This window comes from Chenopodium album, chromosome 6 (genome assembly GCF_948465745.1).
Source record: "Chenopodium album chromosome 6, dcCheAlbu1.1, whole genome shotgun sequence".
Lineage (NCBI taxonomy): Eukaryota > Viridiplantae > Streptophyta > Magnoliopsida > Caryophyllales > Amaranthaceae > Chenopodium > Chenopodium album.
The window spans coordinates 63,814,256-63,829,269 of NC_137839.1; the positions used below are offsets into that span (position 1 = coordinate 63,814,256).

The 15,014-nt window shown below is 39.9% G+C and overlaps 1 protein-coding gene across 2 annotated transcripts; it reads left to right on the forward strand.

Moving 5' to 3' along the window:
- Window positions 1–2,489: 2,489 nt before the first annotated feature.
- LOC145636167 (pentatricopeptide repeat-containing protein At4g18975, chloroplastic-like) lies at window positions 2,490–14,955 on the forward strand. 2 transcript variants are annotated; one of them, XM_081687640.1, is made up of 6 exons: window positions 2,490–2,623; window positions 2,897–3,080; window positions 3,506–3,608; window positions 3,974–4,117; window positions 5,698–5,910; window positions 14,484–14,955. In XM_081687640.1, exons 2-6 carry the CDS (start codon window positions 2,935–2,937, stop codon window positions 14,685–14,687), a joined length of 810 nt encoding a protein of 269 aa, XP_081543766.1. In that variant the 5' UTR covers window positions 2,490–2,623; window positions 2,897–2,934; the 3' UTR covers window positions 14,688–14,955. The 2 variants fall into 2 exon arrangements, with proteins under 2 accessions (XP_081543766.1, XP_081543767.1); XM_081687641.1 differs by having other exon boundaries at window positions 2,501–2,623; window positions 2,926–3,080.
- The last annotated feature ends 59 nt before the right edge of the window (window positions 14,956–15,014 follow it).

Genomic DNA, 15,014 nt, shown 5'->3' on the forward strand with positions numbered 1-15,014 from the left:
TGTAGCTTCTAGTTGTTGTTTCCATTTGGATTCTATTCCTTCATCTTTTGGGTTGTGTTGAGGAGTTGAGGCCTTTGAGGGGGTGGACCGGTGGTTGTAACTAGATTTTGAGCTCACTTTTGGGATATGAGTTCCATCTTCCTATTGAGTTTTATTGCGGGAAAATCATATTATTTATGAGTTGTTTTTCAACTTCTCACCACAACACTCTAGTAGAGTGAAATTAGGAAATAGGGGTGTGAAAAGAAAAAAACATAAGGTACATGACACGCACATGCTAAGTCAATGCTGAAAAAATATGAGTCAATGCAGGGGCCAAGCCATTTTTTTAAATATGGGAAGGCCGAGACTTAGGGATTGTTCATATTTACTGAACTGAGCTGAACTGAACTGAACTGAACTGATTGGAGCTGAACTGAGCTGAACTGAACTGAACTGATTAGAGCTGAACTGAACTGAAATGAACTGAACTGATTGGAGCTGAACTGAACTGAAAATAAGTAAATATGAACAGACCCTTATTAAGTAGTTAATAGTATTGTATTTCATACAATTTTTTCATTACACAATATTTTCTTTTGCGACATTTGCAATATTTTAAATTAGATTTGACTATATTTTATAAAGCAATACAAATTATTATTTCATCAAAATATTCAATATTAAAAACTATTTAACCAAGAGGACTTGCCTTATTGATTAAAGCTAAGCGAGGGTTTGTGTACGATATATTTGGTATTGCTCTTGTGGTTCATCTATACAAAAATAAATATATAATAATTAAAAAAATGTAAGGTATGTAATTTACTGATTTAGTTAATTATAAATTTAGGAAAAATAATTAAGTAAGTTTAAAATCAAAACAATTGGCAAACTAATAAAAAGATTGATTAAAGGGGTAAAAAAATAAATTAGATTAAATAAAAGAATAAAGCTAATATTAGGGGTTGTTTGGTTCGCAGAGGGTAATCGGAATGGAATGAACAAAGGGAAAGAATCGGAATGGAATGAACCCCAAATTTGGGGTGTTGTTTGTTTTGAATAACAAAGGAAACACAACCACCAGTCCAACCACCATACCACCACCACATTGCTTCACTTCCCACAATTTCCAGCCACCACCTAGCCACTCCATCACTTGTCGCGCCTCCTCCACCACTTGCCGACCACCGCCTCGCCTCCTCCACCACTAGCCGACCACCGCCTCGCCGACCACCGCCGCACCTCCCCCGCCCCTCACTGTCGCTCCTCACACCTTTACACATCTCCCACCCCCCGCCCCGCAAAAACATCCCACAGGCCCCGCAAAACCCAAGAAACCCCTCCCTATCCCCGTAAAATCGCCGCCCAGCCCTCCTACCACCCTTGAAACCCTAACGGCTAGGGTTTTGAGGGTGGTGCCGCTAGGGTTTTGAGGGTGGTGGGAGGGCTGGACGGCGATTTTACGGGGATAGGGAAGGGTTTCTAGGGTTTTGTGGGGGTTGTGGGATGTTTTTGCGGGGGAGGGAGGGTGGCGAGGGTCAGGGAGGGGCAACGATGGTCGGGGGAGGGGCAGAGGTGGTCAGGGTAGGGGCGACGATGGTCTGGTATGAAGGTGGGTTGGTTTTCCGATGGTGATGGAAGGTGTGAAGGTGGTGATGTGAAGGTGGGTAGGGAATGGGAATAGAAATACCTAGGGGGTGGGAAATGAAGTTAGAGGGATTTGGGGAAATGAAGAGGGTAAAGGGAATGAGAATGGGAATTGAAAAATGGGCTAACAACCAATAACAAAGGGAATGAGGGCAGTTGATTCACATTCCCTTTGATGATTAACCCCAACCAAACGACCCCTTAGTAAGTTTTAAGGGAAAAAAAACTAATACATATAAAAGAAATAATGCATAAAATAAAAAAAAATAAATAAAAGATTAAATGCATGTAAACCTAGGAGAATATGTTGGTTAATTATTAATACTAATCCTTGCTCTTGGAGCTTTACCAAAAAAAAAAAAAAAAAAAAAAAAAAAAAAAAAAAAAAAGAAAAAAAAAAAACCACGAGAATCAAACCATGACCTGAAGGCTGTATTCTTCAGCGCTCAACCATTAAGCTACAATTTAGATTGCTAGATTTACACAAACAATAATCGTTTATCCTAAAAACTTATAGGAGCCAGCCTTCAAGTTAGATGTATCGCTTGTTGGGCCACGGGGGGCCGAGCCTCCATCAGTCACCTTGGCTCCGCCCCTGAGTCAATGTAGGAAAGTAGCACTTGATCGTCGTCATGTTTTTATATATTTTTTTTGAACAAATTAATAAACAGGTTTCTCCTAACTCATTTTTTATTTTTAATTGAGGAATCCTCACCAAATTGTTTTTAAAAGATTTTAATAAGCTTAGTTCTATGACTTTATTGACTAAAAAATGTTTATTAGGACTTGAAGTTAAAGTTGAGCCAAATAACTAACCCCACTTTTTAACCTAGTCATACCACACGAAACCGTTGGTTCCTATTGAGATAAACTTAGGTAACTATTTCAATTGCACTCTCTATTTCTATCTATCTCTTCCCCACTGAAGCTGAGCTCTGAATTCTCTATTCAAGCAGCTTCTCAGCTTTCTATCACCAATGAAGCAGTTTCTGAGGTAAGATACTTTTTTTTTTTTTTCTTCTTTACATCATTCAATATCAATCTCACAATCAGGGTATCATCAATTTAATTGTCATTATAATCAATTTAGGGTTCTTCTAAGCTGAATTTTTGAATACTACGTATTTGTTTATAATTACTGTAAGATTATAACTTTCGATTATGTTGCTAGAATTTTGCTGTTATCATTCTTTAGTAGAAGAATTTAATATGAATTTTAGAGCCTAATTAGATAATTGAGTCAAATTTGGTTGCTAATTTGTTGCAGGATTATATGTTCATAACCCTTTATTGTAGGACGGAACTATGAAATTGAACCTTTTCTCTCTTGCCCCGGGGCGGCCGCTCCTCCTGCCCCGGCTCTGCTTCGGGTTTGTAAAGTTTCCATTTCATGTTCAGTGCTCTTCCAAGCCAATGCTTCAGCTATCTTCCTCTTCAAATGTCAATAAGAAGTAAGCTATTTTTTTTTTTTAAAAACTAAATTTTGCGGTTGCTTAGCTCGTAGATATGAATCATATGATGTTCAATGTTTTACCTGTTCTCTTTTAATTGCAACGTTGGGGGTGCATATATTTTGAGGAGAGGAGAGATGCGGAGAGGTAAAAAGAGGGAACTGAGGAGAAGGATAGAGAGAATCATTAGCCGCGATGTTTTACCAACGGCTCAAAATGGAATACATTGTGATTAGAGGAAAATGAAGGTGTTACATTGTTGTAAATTTTAATTGTGTGTGACAATGTTATTTTAGAAACTATGACGATAACTTCTTGTTGGTTTATTGTTAGGAAGTAAATTGCCAATAATTTGGTAATAGAGTGTTAGAATTGCCTACTTGACAGTAATTATTGGCACTTTCATTTTGATACTGTTTGTGAAGATTAGGAAAAAATGTCAAGAAGCCAGGAAAGAGAGAACATCACCTATGGAAACGTAAAGAATCTGCTGGTTCTGGTCAGAAAGCAATGAATCTAGTTCGAATTGTAAGTTTGTGTCATTATTATCTATCCTATTATTGTTGTAATCTGTATGAGCTACCTGAAGCTTATAAGATCGTGGCCTATATTGCCTAGGCTTTCTTCCAGCACGTTACAATTGACATTTGTACAAGATTTTACCAAAATCTTTTTGTATTAATAGTTTTCCATCTTCTCTCCATAACTTTTGTTAGTGGACCTTCCAATACAGTTTAATTGATTACTACTTGTAGAGGAGGCACTGGTACATGCTGCGAGTTTGATAAATATAGCTTTCCCATTGTTGTATTATGTTTTAATGTTGTAAGGGCATCCTTTTGCTCTTGGTTAGTTGGTTACAGACCTTATAGTGCGGTAGTTTGTATTGGTAGGTTTCTGGACTTCCTAATGAGAAAGAGGCAGTTTATTGTGCATTAGACGAATGGATTGCATGGGAGTTGGAATTTCCAATGCTTGCGGTAGCTAAGGCTCTAAGAATTTTAAAAAACCAGAGGCAGTGGCCGCGAGTTATTCAAGTAAGATTCTTTTATGAGCGTATTAAAGTTTTTGAATGTGTTTAGAAAATTTGTTTGATCACTGGTCAATGAGCTCTTTTAAAGTTGTTCAAGTAAGATTCTTTTATGAGCGTATTAATGTCTGTCTATGTTTGTCTACTTCTATTTTATGTAAAACGGCTTTGAATGTGAAGATATTGAAATATTATTCTCCAATGTTGAAATAGTGAATCGGAAGTGAACAGAGTAAAGGGAATATGAAAGATTGAAATAGCATATTTGTATTGGATGGCAATTACAGTACACTTAGAACTATAACTTCACTTCTTAGGCTCTTAGCTTGTCCATTATATATCCTGTTTGTAGTTTGTACAATAACTCTGTTAAGAATCAAAGGATGCCTTTGATGATATCTGATATTGCAGTATTCATCATTATTGCTAGTAAAGTACTCTAAAGTCTAGTAATTCTGTTGGCAGGGTCTTGTTGTGAACTTGTATTAGTGGCATCTAACGTAAAATGTTTAATTTACTCAATTAAGGAGCTCACCCAAGGCCCCAAATTCCTCTAATCTGGTTCCTATCTCCTTCTAGGTATTTGATCAACCCCAAGCTCCTTTTCAGCCTTCACCATGCTTTTGACCAGCATTGACCGCCACTCTATACACTATACTCACTCTAGTCCACCACTGGTAACAACTCCTGGCCCAAATGTTACCTAATTCACCAGCATGAGATTGAATATGATCATATGAATATACAATTTGGTACCTAGTATTGTTAATTAGGCAAAAATATAACACTTGTATTTATTTGGTACCTAGTAGGCTAGTACTGTTAATTAGGCAAAAATATAACACTTGTATATATTTTTAGCCTGTTGGCTCATTCACAGGGGCGTTAGGTCAATACACCTACCAAACCCCAACAACCTGACCCCACCACCACTCAGCCTTGGCCTTAAATCTAAACCCCATCGTAATCTAAATCTGCCAAACAAAATGTGCAATTCAAGTGGTTTGATCTTCTATATTTTTCTTACCCTTTCATGTTTCCTTTCCTTACTCAATAGCTAACAAAACCACCACCTTTGTTTGTTCAACACAGATGTTGTGCACCAGCTAGGTTATACTTTGTCGAAATTCTCACTGGAAGCTATATTTGCATTGTTATGAAGTGGAAATTTAAAAGCATTTGTGAGAAATTGATAGTATAGGAACAATTCTGAAACTTGTGCAAGGGGCATAAATTGGTTAATCTCTTCTTATGGGCTCCTTTTACAAATTGATAGTATAGGAACAATTCTGAAACTTGTGCAAGGGGCATAAAATTTGTACATAAAAGTTAATTTAAACTTTTAAATAATGAGAATTCATGTTGGATCCAGTTATTTAGATGGAAGTGAATATTTGTCCATTCATATATTTTGTGTTCCAAACATATATTTTGCATAGAAAGATCTAAAATTTACTTAAAAAGTATATAATGTGCTGAGATCTCAAGCCTAAAGTTGCATTTTCATCTTCTTTGTCAGTTGGTGTCATGACTGTCATCTAACTTGGTGCAGAAATGAACTGTTTACGGGTTCTTGATGCTATGTAGGTTGTGAAGTGGATGTTGAGCAAGGGCCAAGGTACAACCATGGCAACATATGATACAGTCTTGTTGGCTTTTGATATGGAGGAGAGAATAGATGAAGCTGGGTCTTTGTGGAATATGATTTTGCATACCCACACACGATCTATTTCAAAGCGGTTGTTTTCTCGGATGATTTCATTATACGATCATCACGATATGACAGAGAAAGTGATAGAGGTAACCAAAAATCTCATTTTTGTAATATGTTACCTATGAAGTAAGATTTATTGGTTTTTATCTGTTGCATCAAAACCATCTATGCCTCCTGATACAATCCAATGTTTAAGTAGCTTTTAAGTATTACTAGGTGTTTTTTATGGGAAATTCCCTGATTCTCATATTGAGAAACGAAATTTGTTTCTCATGAGGGCATTTTCGTGAATAAATCAACAACTTTTTCATTATTTTGGGCTCCACAATTGAATAAAGTTGTTGGTTTATTTACGAAAATGCCATGTGAGAATCAAATTTTGTTTCTCACTATGAGAAACTGGGGCATCCCCTTTTTTTACCCCCTACAAGTGATGTAGCTTACTACTAGCACTGGATTTAAGAGGCCAAGCTCTTAGATTTGGCAGGGTTTGTTATGTTGGGTTATTAGTATACATAGGTGATGGAAGTTAAGTGTACTTAGAGAATCATCTAGGATACTGTCAGGAGTATCATTTACTGAAGACAAGATAAATTTCCTAGTAAAAGTTATTCTAGAAGCTCTATGAAGACTCCCTGAAGCCCTAACGACTCCAACACTCCATCATGTTACTTTCACGTTTCATTAAAATTACACTTTTTCCTACTGATTAGCCATGTGCATAATTTACATCACTCACATGTGTAGCAATATACATGGTACATGACACTGAAGAGTGAATGAATGGTATCAAAATTTTCAAAGAAAGATAACTAGCCTTTGATCGAGAAGAAATGTTATAAGGTCCATCCTAAATACTATTAGGATAGTTTGGAGACCAATGGTTGATGGATGAGGGTGTTGAGGAAATGTAAACAATTTAGTAATGTTGTTAAGTAATATGTTCATGAAATTAGGTGAAGCAAACATTGTTATAATAGTGTAATTAATGGGTTTTCTTAGTCTTTAATTTGAGGGTATCGTATGTAATTGTGTTATTTGTTACAAGTATATGCCATTTATTGTGATTCATATATGTTATTTTACTTAACCTGTATAAAATAAGTAGTAATGCATTCTCATATCTTTTGAAAAATTTCTACTTCATTTTTCTAGTAAAAGTGTGTTTTGGTGTTTATGAGTATCCATGTATAAGATGTTACTACTTCAAGAGAACCTCATCAGCTTCTCTTCACCCTGCCCTCCCCCTTTTTCCAAATATGAGTGATTGTTATGTCAATATGTTTCACAACAATGTGCAATTTTTGTGCCTATTACTTAGCAGCAGTTGAAACAGCAAAAAAACACAAACAAGTTCATTTTATATACAAACACCAATAAACCTGATAAAAACTATTTACTGTGTAAGTGATGTAAGGATTTTCAATAAAAGTATGGGAAGGAGCTACTTCTTCGCTTTGATTATCAAAGATTCAATAATTTGAAAGGTTATGAATACCAAATATAACTGCTTCAATTCAAGTAGATTATGGAGTAATTTATACAACCAGTCATATCCCAATAATTACATAGTATTTTATGGCAAATGTATACAGTACCTGTAAGCTGTAACACCCAAGACGAGGCTTGTTCGAAAGTATCATGTTGCCTTTTTTTTGTAGTACATTCTCTGAACTTTTTTCACGAGCATGACAACTTCATCTATAGATTCAGTAGCTTTGAGAGCATTATCCTTTGGTTTGGAGAGTTCTCCATTGCTAAGTGCATGATGGCATAAGGAAAACAGTTTATTCAAAATTGAACTCGGTGAAGTCCTGTGTTTATAAATAGCAGTAACTTTGGCCCTATATAAAAGTCCATTTCATTTTATCCAGTTTTGTATTCACTATTAATCAAACCCATTATTTTATTTTTGTTTTCACTTTTAGTGAACTCCACTACTTATTTTTATATTTTCCTTGATCAACTAAATTCCACCACTTGTCACATCGCTTGACATGAGCCACAATGATTGATAGTAGTACTAGGATAGGTGAAATCCTGGGAAGTCCTCATGTTGTTCATGTAGAGGGCCCCACTTATGGGGATTAAAGCTTTCAAGCAGAAAAAGTAGAATAAACTAAACCCCACTTCTTTTTGCTTGTTTTTTTTTTTTTTTTTTTTTTTTTTTTTTTTTTTTTAATTTTTATTATTATTTTTTTTAAATATTCACTTACCTAAAAATGTGTGTAAAAGCCAAATAAGACATTTATTTGGGAATAGAGGGATCTTTGTAGTATATTTTTCTTTCAAAATAAATTTTTTTTTGACATAAAATAAAATTTATTTTAATATGTATTGAATAAGGAAAAAAATCTAAATAAGAATCCAAAGTAATTACAACACTTATATTCATAAAAAAATCCTCTTAATATACTTTGATAGACCAAAGTAGTTCCTATGGCTTCAGAGTACTACATGTTTCCAAAGATTCCGATTACTGACTTAAATCATACGAATAAACTTGTATATATATGCGACGAACCCAAGGCCATCACCCGTGACACTCACCTACAACAGACTTTAGAGAGGGCAACAAGGGAGACTACCAACAACAACATACCATGGCAGCAACAAGAGGAAACAAGCACCTTTAAGTATTTGTTTGCTATTGTACTAAAGTAGTAAGAGGACAAGAGTAGTACTTGTAGTAATTAAGGCTTTGTTGCCAACTCTAGAATGTAATGGCAGTATAAATAGTAGTAGTCTAGTAAGGAGGCATCTAGAAAATTGTAAGTTATCTCATGGAGAGTTATGGCCTAAAGCCATTGAAACCCTTTCGCAAGCTTTAAGCTTTCTATCAATCAAACACTCAACCTTTCGACTATATTATTGTTATTACACGCTAGTCCGTTGCAGTTGGTATCAGAGCGAGGATGCCTCCGACGTCGCTGGCAGCGTTCGAGGAGCGTGTGGAGGAAATTTTCGAGAAGTTAGGAGATGGAGGAAATTCACTTCAGCAAGACCTTGTTGAAGGACCAACGGTGCTCGAAGGCCGAATTGACCGTTTTTGCAACGACCAGAATCAACAAAATTCCTTGATGGCGAGCAAGCAAGACAAGTTTATGGAGGAGATTCGAGGCACCATGAAAAGCCTGGGCAAACAACCACTGCAACCGATCACAGTGGAAGATGAGGTGGAGCAACCCCAGAACGCAGGTGGGTTCTACGGGGCGGATTTAACGAGCTACCCTTGGGAATGGGAGGCTTAAATTGGCGTCGTTTTGGCAACTGGGAGAGCCAGGCGTTGGAGGAAATTTCCGCCACCACGGCGACCACCAAAAGAACCGAGGAAATTGGAAGTACCAAAAACTAGATATGTCGGTGTTCAACGGATCCGACCTGGGTGGGTGGATACTCAGGGGAGAGCAGTATTTTCAGTTCTATCGCTTGACGAAAGTGGAAAAGATTCAGGCGACCGTCGCCATGGACGATGATGCGTTGCGGTGGAACCAATTCGGTCATCAGCTGGGAGGACCTGAAGTTGCGCGTCCTCATGCAATTTCGGCCGGTGAACAGAGGCACCCTGCACGAGCAATGGTTAGCCGTCTCAGTGGTGGAATACCAGAAAACCTTCATTGAAAAGGCTGCTGCGTTGGTTGATATCCCAGGGAGCATAATGAAGGCTCAGTTTGTTAATGGACTTAGAGAAGACGTTAAGGCGGAGATCCGTATGCTTAACCCGTTAACCCTTGAAGATGCGATGGATCTTGCGATCCGGGTTGTAGAGCATAACCGGGTCAACGGAAGAAAACGGGTGGGGCATATGCAAAACCCGGGCCGTATTCATATTTTAATCGGAGCCCTGCTTAACACTATTAGGGGTTGGGCCGGCCTAAACCTCACCTTCCTACTATCAGCCCACTTCCCACCAACCCAAACACATACTTAACAAACCCACCATCAAACCAAACCCCTCAAGGTTCAACAGCTTCAATCTCTCAGATACGCAACACTCATGGCTCCTCTCAATTCACCGGCCAAGTACGCCGGTTGACGGAGCGAGATATTGCAGAGAAGAAGGCCAATGGCCTTTGTTTCCGGTGTGATGGCCGCTGGACCGGGCGCACGCATGTGTGTGCGGCAAAAGGATTGAGTGTCCTCGTGGAGGAAGGAGAGGAAGACGACTAATGAGTTCATAGCTATGGAGAACTTAGGAGAAGAGGAGGAAGAGACGCCAACAACCATTTCCATGAACTCAATCGTGTGGATTGCAAATCCGACAACCATGCGGCTACAAGGAGAGATAAGAGGGAAGAGTGTGGTAGTGATGATTGACCCAGGGGCAACCCATATCTTCATATCATTAAAAGCTGTGAAGGATTTGGGGTTAGAAGTGACGGGAGATGCGGCTTTTGGAGTATCATTGGGGAATGGGGAGACTATCAAAGGAAGAGGGTAGTGGTTAGGGGTGAAATTGAAACTCATTGACGAGGTGGACATCGAGGAGGAGTTTTTCCCACTCCAATTAGGGAACTCCAATGTCATTCTTGGTGTTCAATGGTTGGAGAAGTTGGGCTCGGTGTTGACAAATTGGAAGCTCGAAGAAATGAGCTTCTCCATGAACGGGAAGGTAGTCACGGTGAATGGGGACCCAAGTCTTGCAAAAATCGGCATTACTCTCAAGGCCATGGTCAAAACTCTCAAGAAGCAAAAGGGGGGTTTGTTGGTTGAAGTAAATAGAATAGGGGGGCCAAAGGGCGAAAAGGGAAAGGAGGAAGTGCCATCATTTTCGAAGGAGGTGTTGGAGGATTTTAAGGTCGTGTTTGAGGAACCAAAGGGATTACCTCCGAGTAGAGGACATGAACACTCTATAGTACTCAAGGAGGGGAGTGACCTCGTTAGTGTCCGACCTTATCAATATCCCCAATTTCAAATAGATGAAATTGAGAAATTAATCGGGAAATGTTAATGGCCGGAATTATACGTCCCTCTACTAGCCCTTTTTCGAGCTCGGTGTTGCTAGTGAAGACAAAGGATGGGTCGTGGCGGTTTTGTACGGACTATCGAGCACTAAACAAGGAAACCGTCCCCGACGAATACCCGATTTCGGTTATTGATGAACTCTTAGACGAGTTGGATGGGGCTCAAGTGTTCACTTGGCTAAACCTGGCTACCACCAAATACTTATAAGGCCGAAAGACACCCACAAGACGGCGTTTCGTACCCATGAGGGTCATTACGAGATCTTAGTAATGCCTTTCGGGTTGACAAATGCTCCGACAACATTCCAATCGTTGATGAATGATGTTTTTAGGCCCCTTTTACGCAAGTTCGTCCTCGTACTCTTCGATGACATACTTGTGTACAGTCCAAGTTAAGAGGCGCATGTTGTTTATGCGAGAGAGGTGCTAAAAATCCTCAAAGAGCACTCACTGTATGCAAACATTAAAAAATGTGAATTTGGAAAAAGTGTGGTTAGGGCCACATTATCTCAAAGGAGGGTGTTGCTGTAGATCAAGACAAGGTCTAATCCATGCTCAAGTGGCCCACTCCCAAACCACTAAGGAATTGAGAGGCTTTTTAGGCCTCACTGGGTATTATAGGAAGTTCATCTTCCATTATGCCCAAATTACCTTGCCCCTAACTGACCGGCTCAAGGACTCCTTTGGGTGGTCCGAAGTGGCGGAGCAAGCTTTCGTGAAGCTGAAATTAGCTATGACGTTGGCGCTGGTATTAATCATGCCAATTTTCACCAAGGCTTTTGTAGTAGAATCAGATGCGTCCGGATTTGGGTTGGGTTCGGTCTTAATGCAAGAAGGCCCGTGGCATATTACAGCAAGGTGTTAGGGCTGAGCAGCCAGAGCAAGTCTATTTAGGAGAAAGAATTAATGGCCATGTGCTTAGCCGTGCAAAAGTGGAAGCACTACTTCTTAGGGAGGAAGTTCATTGTAAGGAGTGACCAACAAAGTTTGAAATTTATCATTCAACAAAGGGAAGCGAGAATGGAATATCAACGTTGGGTCAGAAAGCTCATTGGTTTTGATTTTGAAATTCAATATAAGCCGGGAGTGCCGAACCGGGTGGCCGACGCCCTATCGTGGCGGGGCAGTAGCGAAGGTGAGTCTGAATTGGGTGCTTTAATCGCTGTACTAGGGGTTAATTGGGAAGTGCTGGACAGAGAAATTGGCGGTGATACAGGGGCTGAAATCGGCAGTTGAGAGGGAAGCCCGGGGTACACGATGGAGGGCTGCCACCTACTGTATAAGGGCAGACTAGTCATACCCTAAAATTCGACCATGAAGCAGACTCTTCTCGGGGCTTATCATAATTCGCCGGAGGGGGGCCACGAAGGGGAAACCAAAACGTACTTGAGGGTGGCTAGGGAATGGTATTGGGTGGGAGTGAGGCACAAAATCGCAAATTATGTGAGGGAATGCGTAATTTGCCAACGCAGTAAGCACTCACAACAATTTCTGGCGGGTCTTTTGCAACCCCTGCCAATACCGGAACAAGTGTGGGATGATATCACGATGGATTTCGTGGAGGGTTTACCGAAATCTAGGGGAATTGATACAATATTAGTGGTGGTCGATCGATTATCCAAGTATGCTCATTTTTTGGGATTGAAACACCCTTTCACAGCCTTAAGCATGGCGCAGTTGTTCGTGAAAGAGGTGGTGAGACTCCATGGAGTGCCGAATAGTATTTTGTCTCAGACCGAGATCGAGTATTTGTGAGTGCATTTTGGAAGGAGTTATTTCGTTTGCAAGGTACAAACCTTAAGCGTAGCACATTGTATCACCCCCAAACTGACGGGCAGTCTGAGGTGGTGAATAAACGGCTGGAGACTTCAGGTGCTTCGCCGGAGAGCAACCAAAGTCGTAGGCTAGGTGGCTACCATGGGCCGAATATTCGTACAATACCGCGGTGCACTCCTCATAAGGATGGTCGTGAACCACCACGCCTCATAAGGATGGGATGTGGTCAAACCGCGGTGGCGGTGGAGGAGATTTTACAAGAGCGTGATTTGATGCTGGATGAATTGAAAATTAATTTGCTTAAAGCTCAACAAGTCATGAAGTCCAATGCCGATGGGAAACGAAGGGAAGTGGAATTTCAGATTGGGGATCGAGTTTTTCTCAAGTTACAGCCATATCGCCAACGTTCTTTAGCCAAGAGGCCATTCGAGAAATTGGCTGCGCAATTTTATGGGCCGTTTGAGGTGGTTCAGCGAATTGGGAAAGTGGCATACAAGTTGTTGCTGCCAGCAGATTGTAGAATCCACCCTGTTTTCCACATGTCGCAACTGAAACAAGCACTAGGTGATAGCCCTAGTTCACCCACCATTCCCACTCCAATCACACCTGAGCTGGAGTTGGTGGTCGAGCCGGAACAAGTGCTGGACAGCAGGCCTAAGCTAGGGAAGTCAGAAGGATTCGATGTGCTAATACGGTGGCAGGGGCTGCCTGAGTTCGAGTCTACATGGGAGGATGCGGAGTTCATTAAGGCTAGATTTCCCGGCTTCCACCTTGAGGACAAGGTGGCTCTTTTGGGGGGGAGTGTTGCAACGAACCCAAGGCCACCACCCGTGACACTCACCTACAGCAGACGTCAGAGAGGGCAGCAAGGGCAGACCACCAACAACAACAACATACCATGGCAGCAGCAGGAGGAAACAGAGGACCGTTAAGCAGGGGACAAGCACCTTTAAGTATTTGTTTGCTATTGTACTAAAGTAGTAAGAGGACAAGAGTAGTACTTGTAGTAATTAAGGCTTTGTTGCCAACTCTAGAATGTAATGGCAGTATAAATAGTAGTAGTCTAGTAAGAAGGAGGCATCCAGAAAATTGTAAGTTATCTCATGGAGAGTTATGGCCTATAGCCATTGAAACCCTTTCGCAAGCTTTAAGCTTTCTATCAATCAAACACTCAACCTTTCGACTATATTATTGTTGTTACACGCTAGTCCGTTGCAATATAGTCTTCATGCCCAAGTTTTACAAAGTTTTAAGCCAGCAGCTTCATGTTGTGTTCCTACCAAGGAACTTGGTGTTTGCATCAAGTTTCTATTGCTTTGAAGTCTGTGGTTCCTACTCTAAAACTCCCATTTCATCTTTGCTCAGGAGCTTAAATAGTCATTAGTAAGGTTTGTTTGTTGTCATCAGATCCGTAAGGGCCAACATCTACAGGAGCGTACACTCCAAATTGGCGTTTTGCTCTAGAAAACTTTACTTTGCCACTGCATCTGCTAAACAAATATCACATTGTTGCTTCAATGTGCACAGCTCTTCCACCTCACCCCCCACCCCCTCAAAAAAAAAAAAAAAAAAAAAGAAGTAAAATAAAAACAGAGAAATGTTTCTGCATTACCTCTACAACATGCATGCCAATGTGTATCTTTGTTCTGTGTTCATATTTGTATTAATTGTATGTGCTGCCTCACTTCTGTGCTAATTTTAGAATTCTTTGATTTCCTGTTGAGATCTGAACGCATGCTTGTGCTGTTTTTTTTGGTGCTCAACGCTATATTTTCCCGTCTGGTTTAATCCAAGTACAAACTTAGAAATGGAATTTGTTCATTTAAACACATCCATATTTTGCATATGTTAATTGTTAACACTCGTATGGTTACTATTTATCAATTGCATCTGATTTTATGTCTCTTTGCAAAACCCAGGTCTTCGCAGACATGGAAGAATTGGGTGTCAAACCGGATGAGGATACAGTCAGGAGGGTAGCACGAACCTTTGAGAGACTGGGACAAGAAGACAAGAAGAATTTGGTCATAAAAAGATATGGTTGTAAATGGAAATACATCCATTTTAAAGGAGAAAGAGTCAAAGTTAGGAGAGATCTGTTGGTTGATTCAAAGCTGAATTAGCGTTTGTCTACTACTTCTTGTGCAAAAAGATTCTGCTCTGAGCCAAAGTGAAGACGATTTACAAAAGTCAATGAGATGTAGTATTCTTTAGATTGTGGCATGTATGCTCTGCTTGTCAAACTCCTAGTTTCTGCTGTTGTATATATGTTCATTTTTGAAAGGCCGGTTTTGTTCAAGAGTCTTGGATAAATTAGGTGAAGCATCTCCAAAAAAACCTGCATTCAATTGATTATGTTTGAGCTGCTGGAGACTGAGGTATCTGAATATAGAATTCTCCAAAAAAACCTGCATTCAATTGATTATGTTTGAGCTGCTGGAGACTGAGGT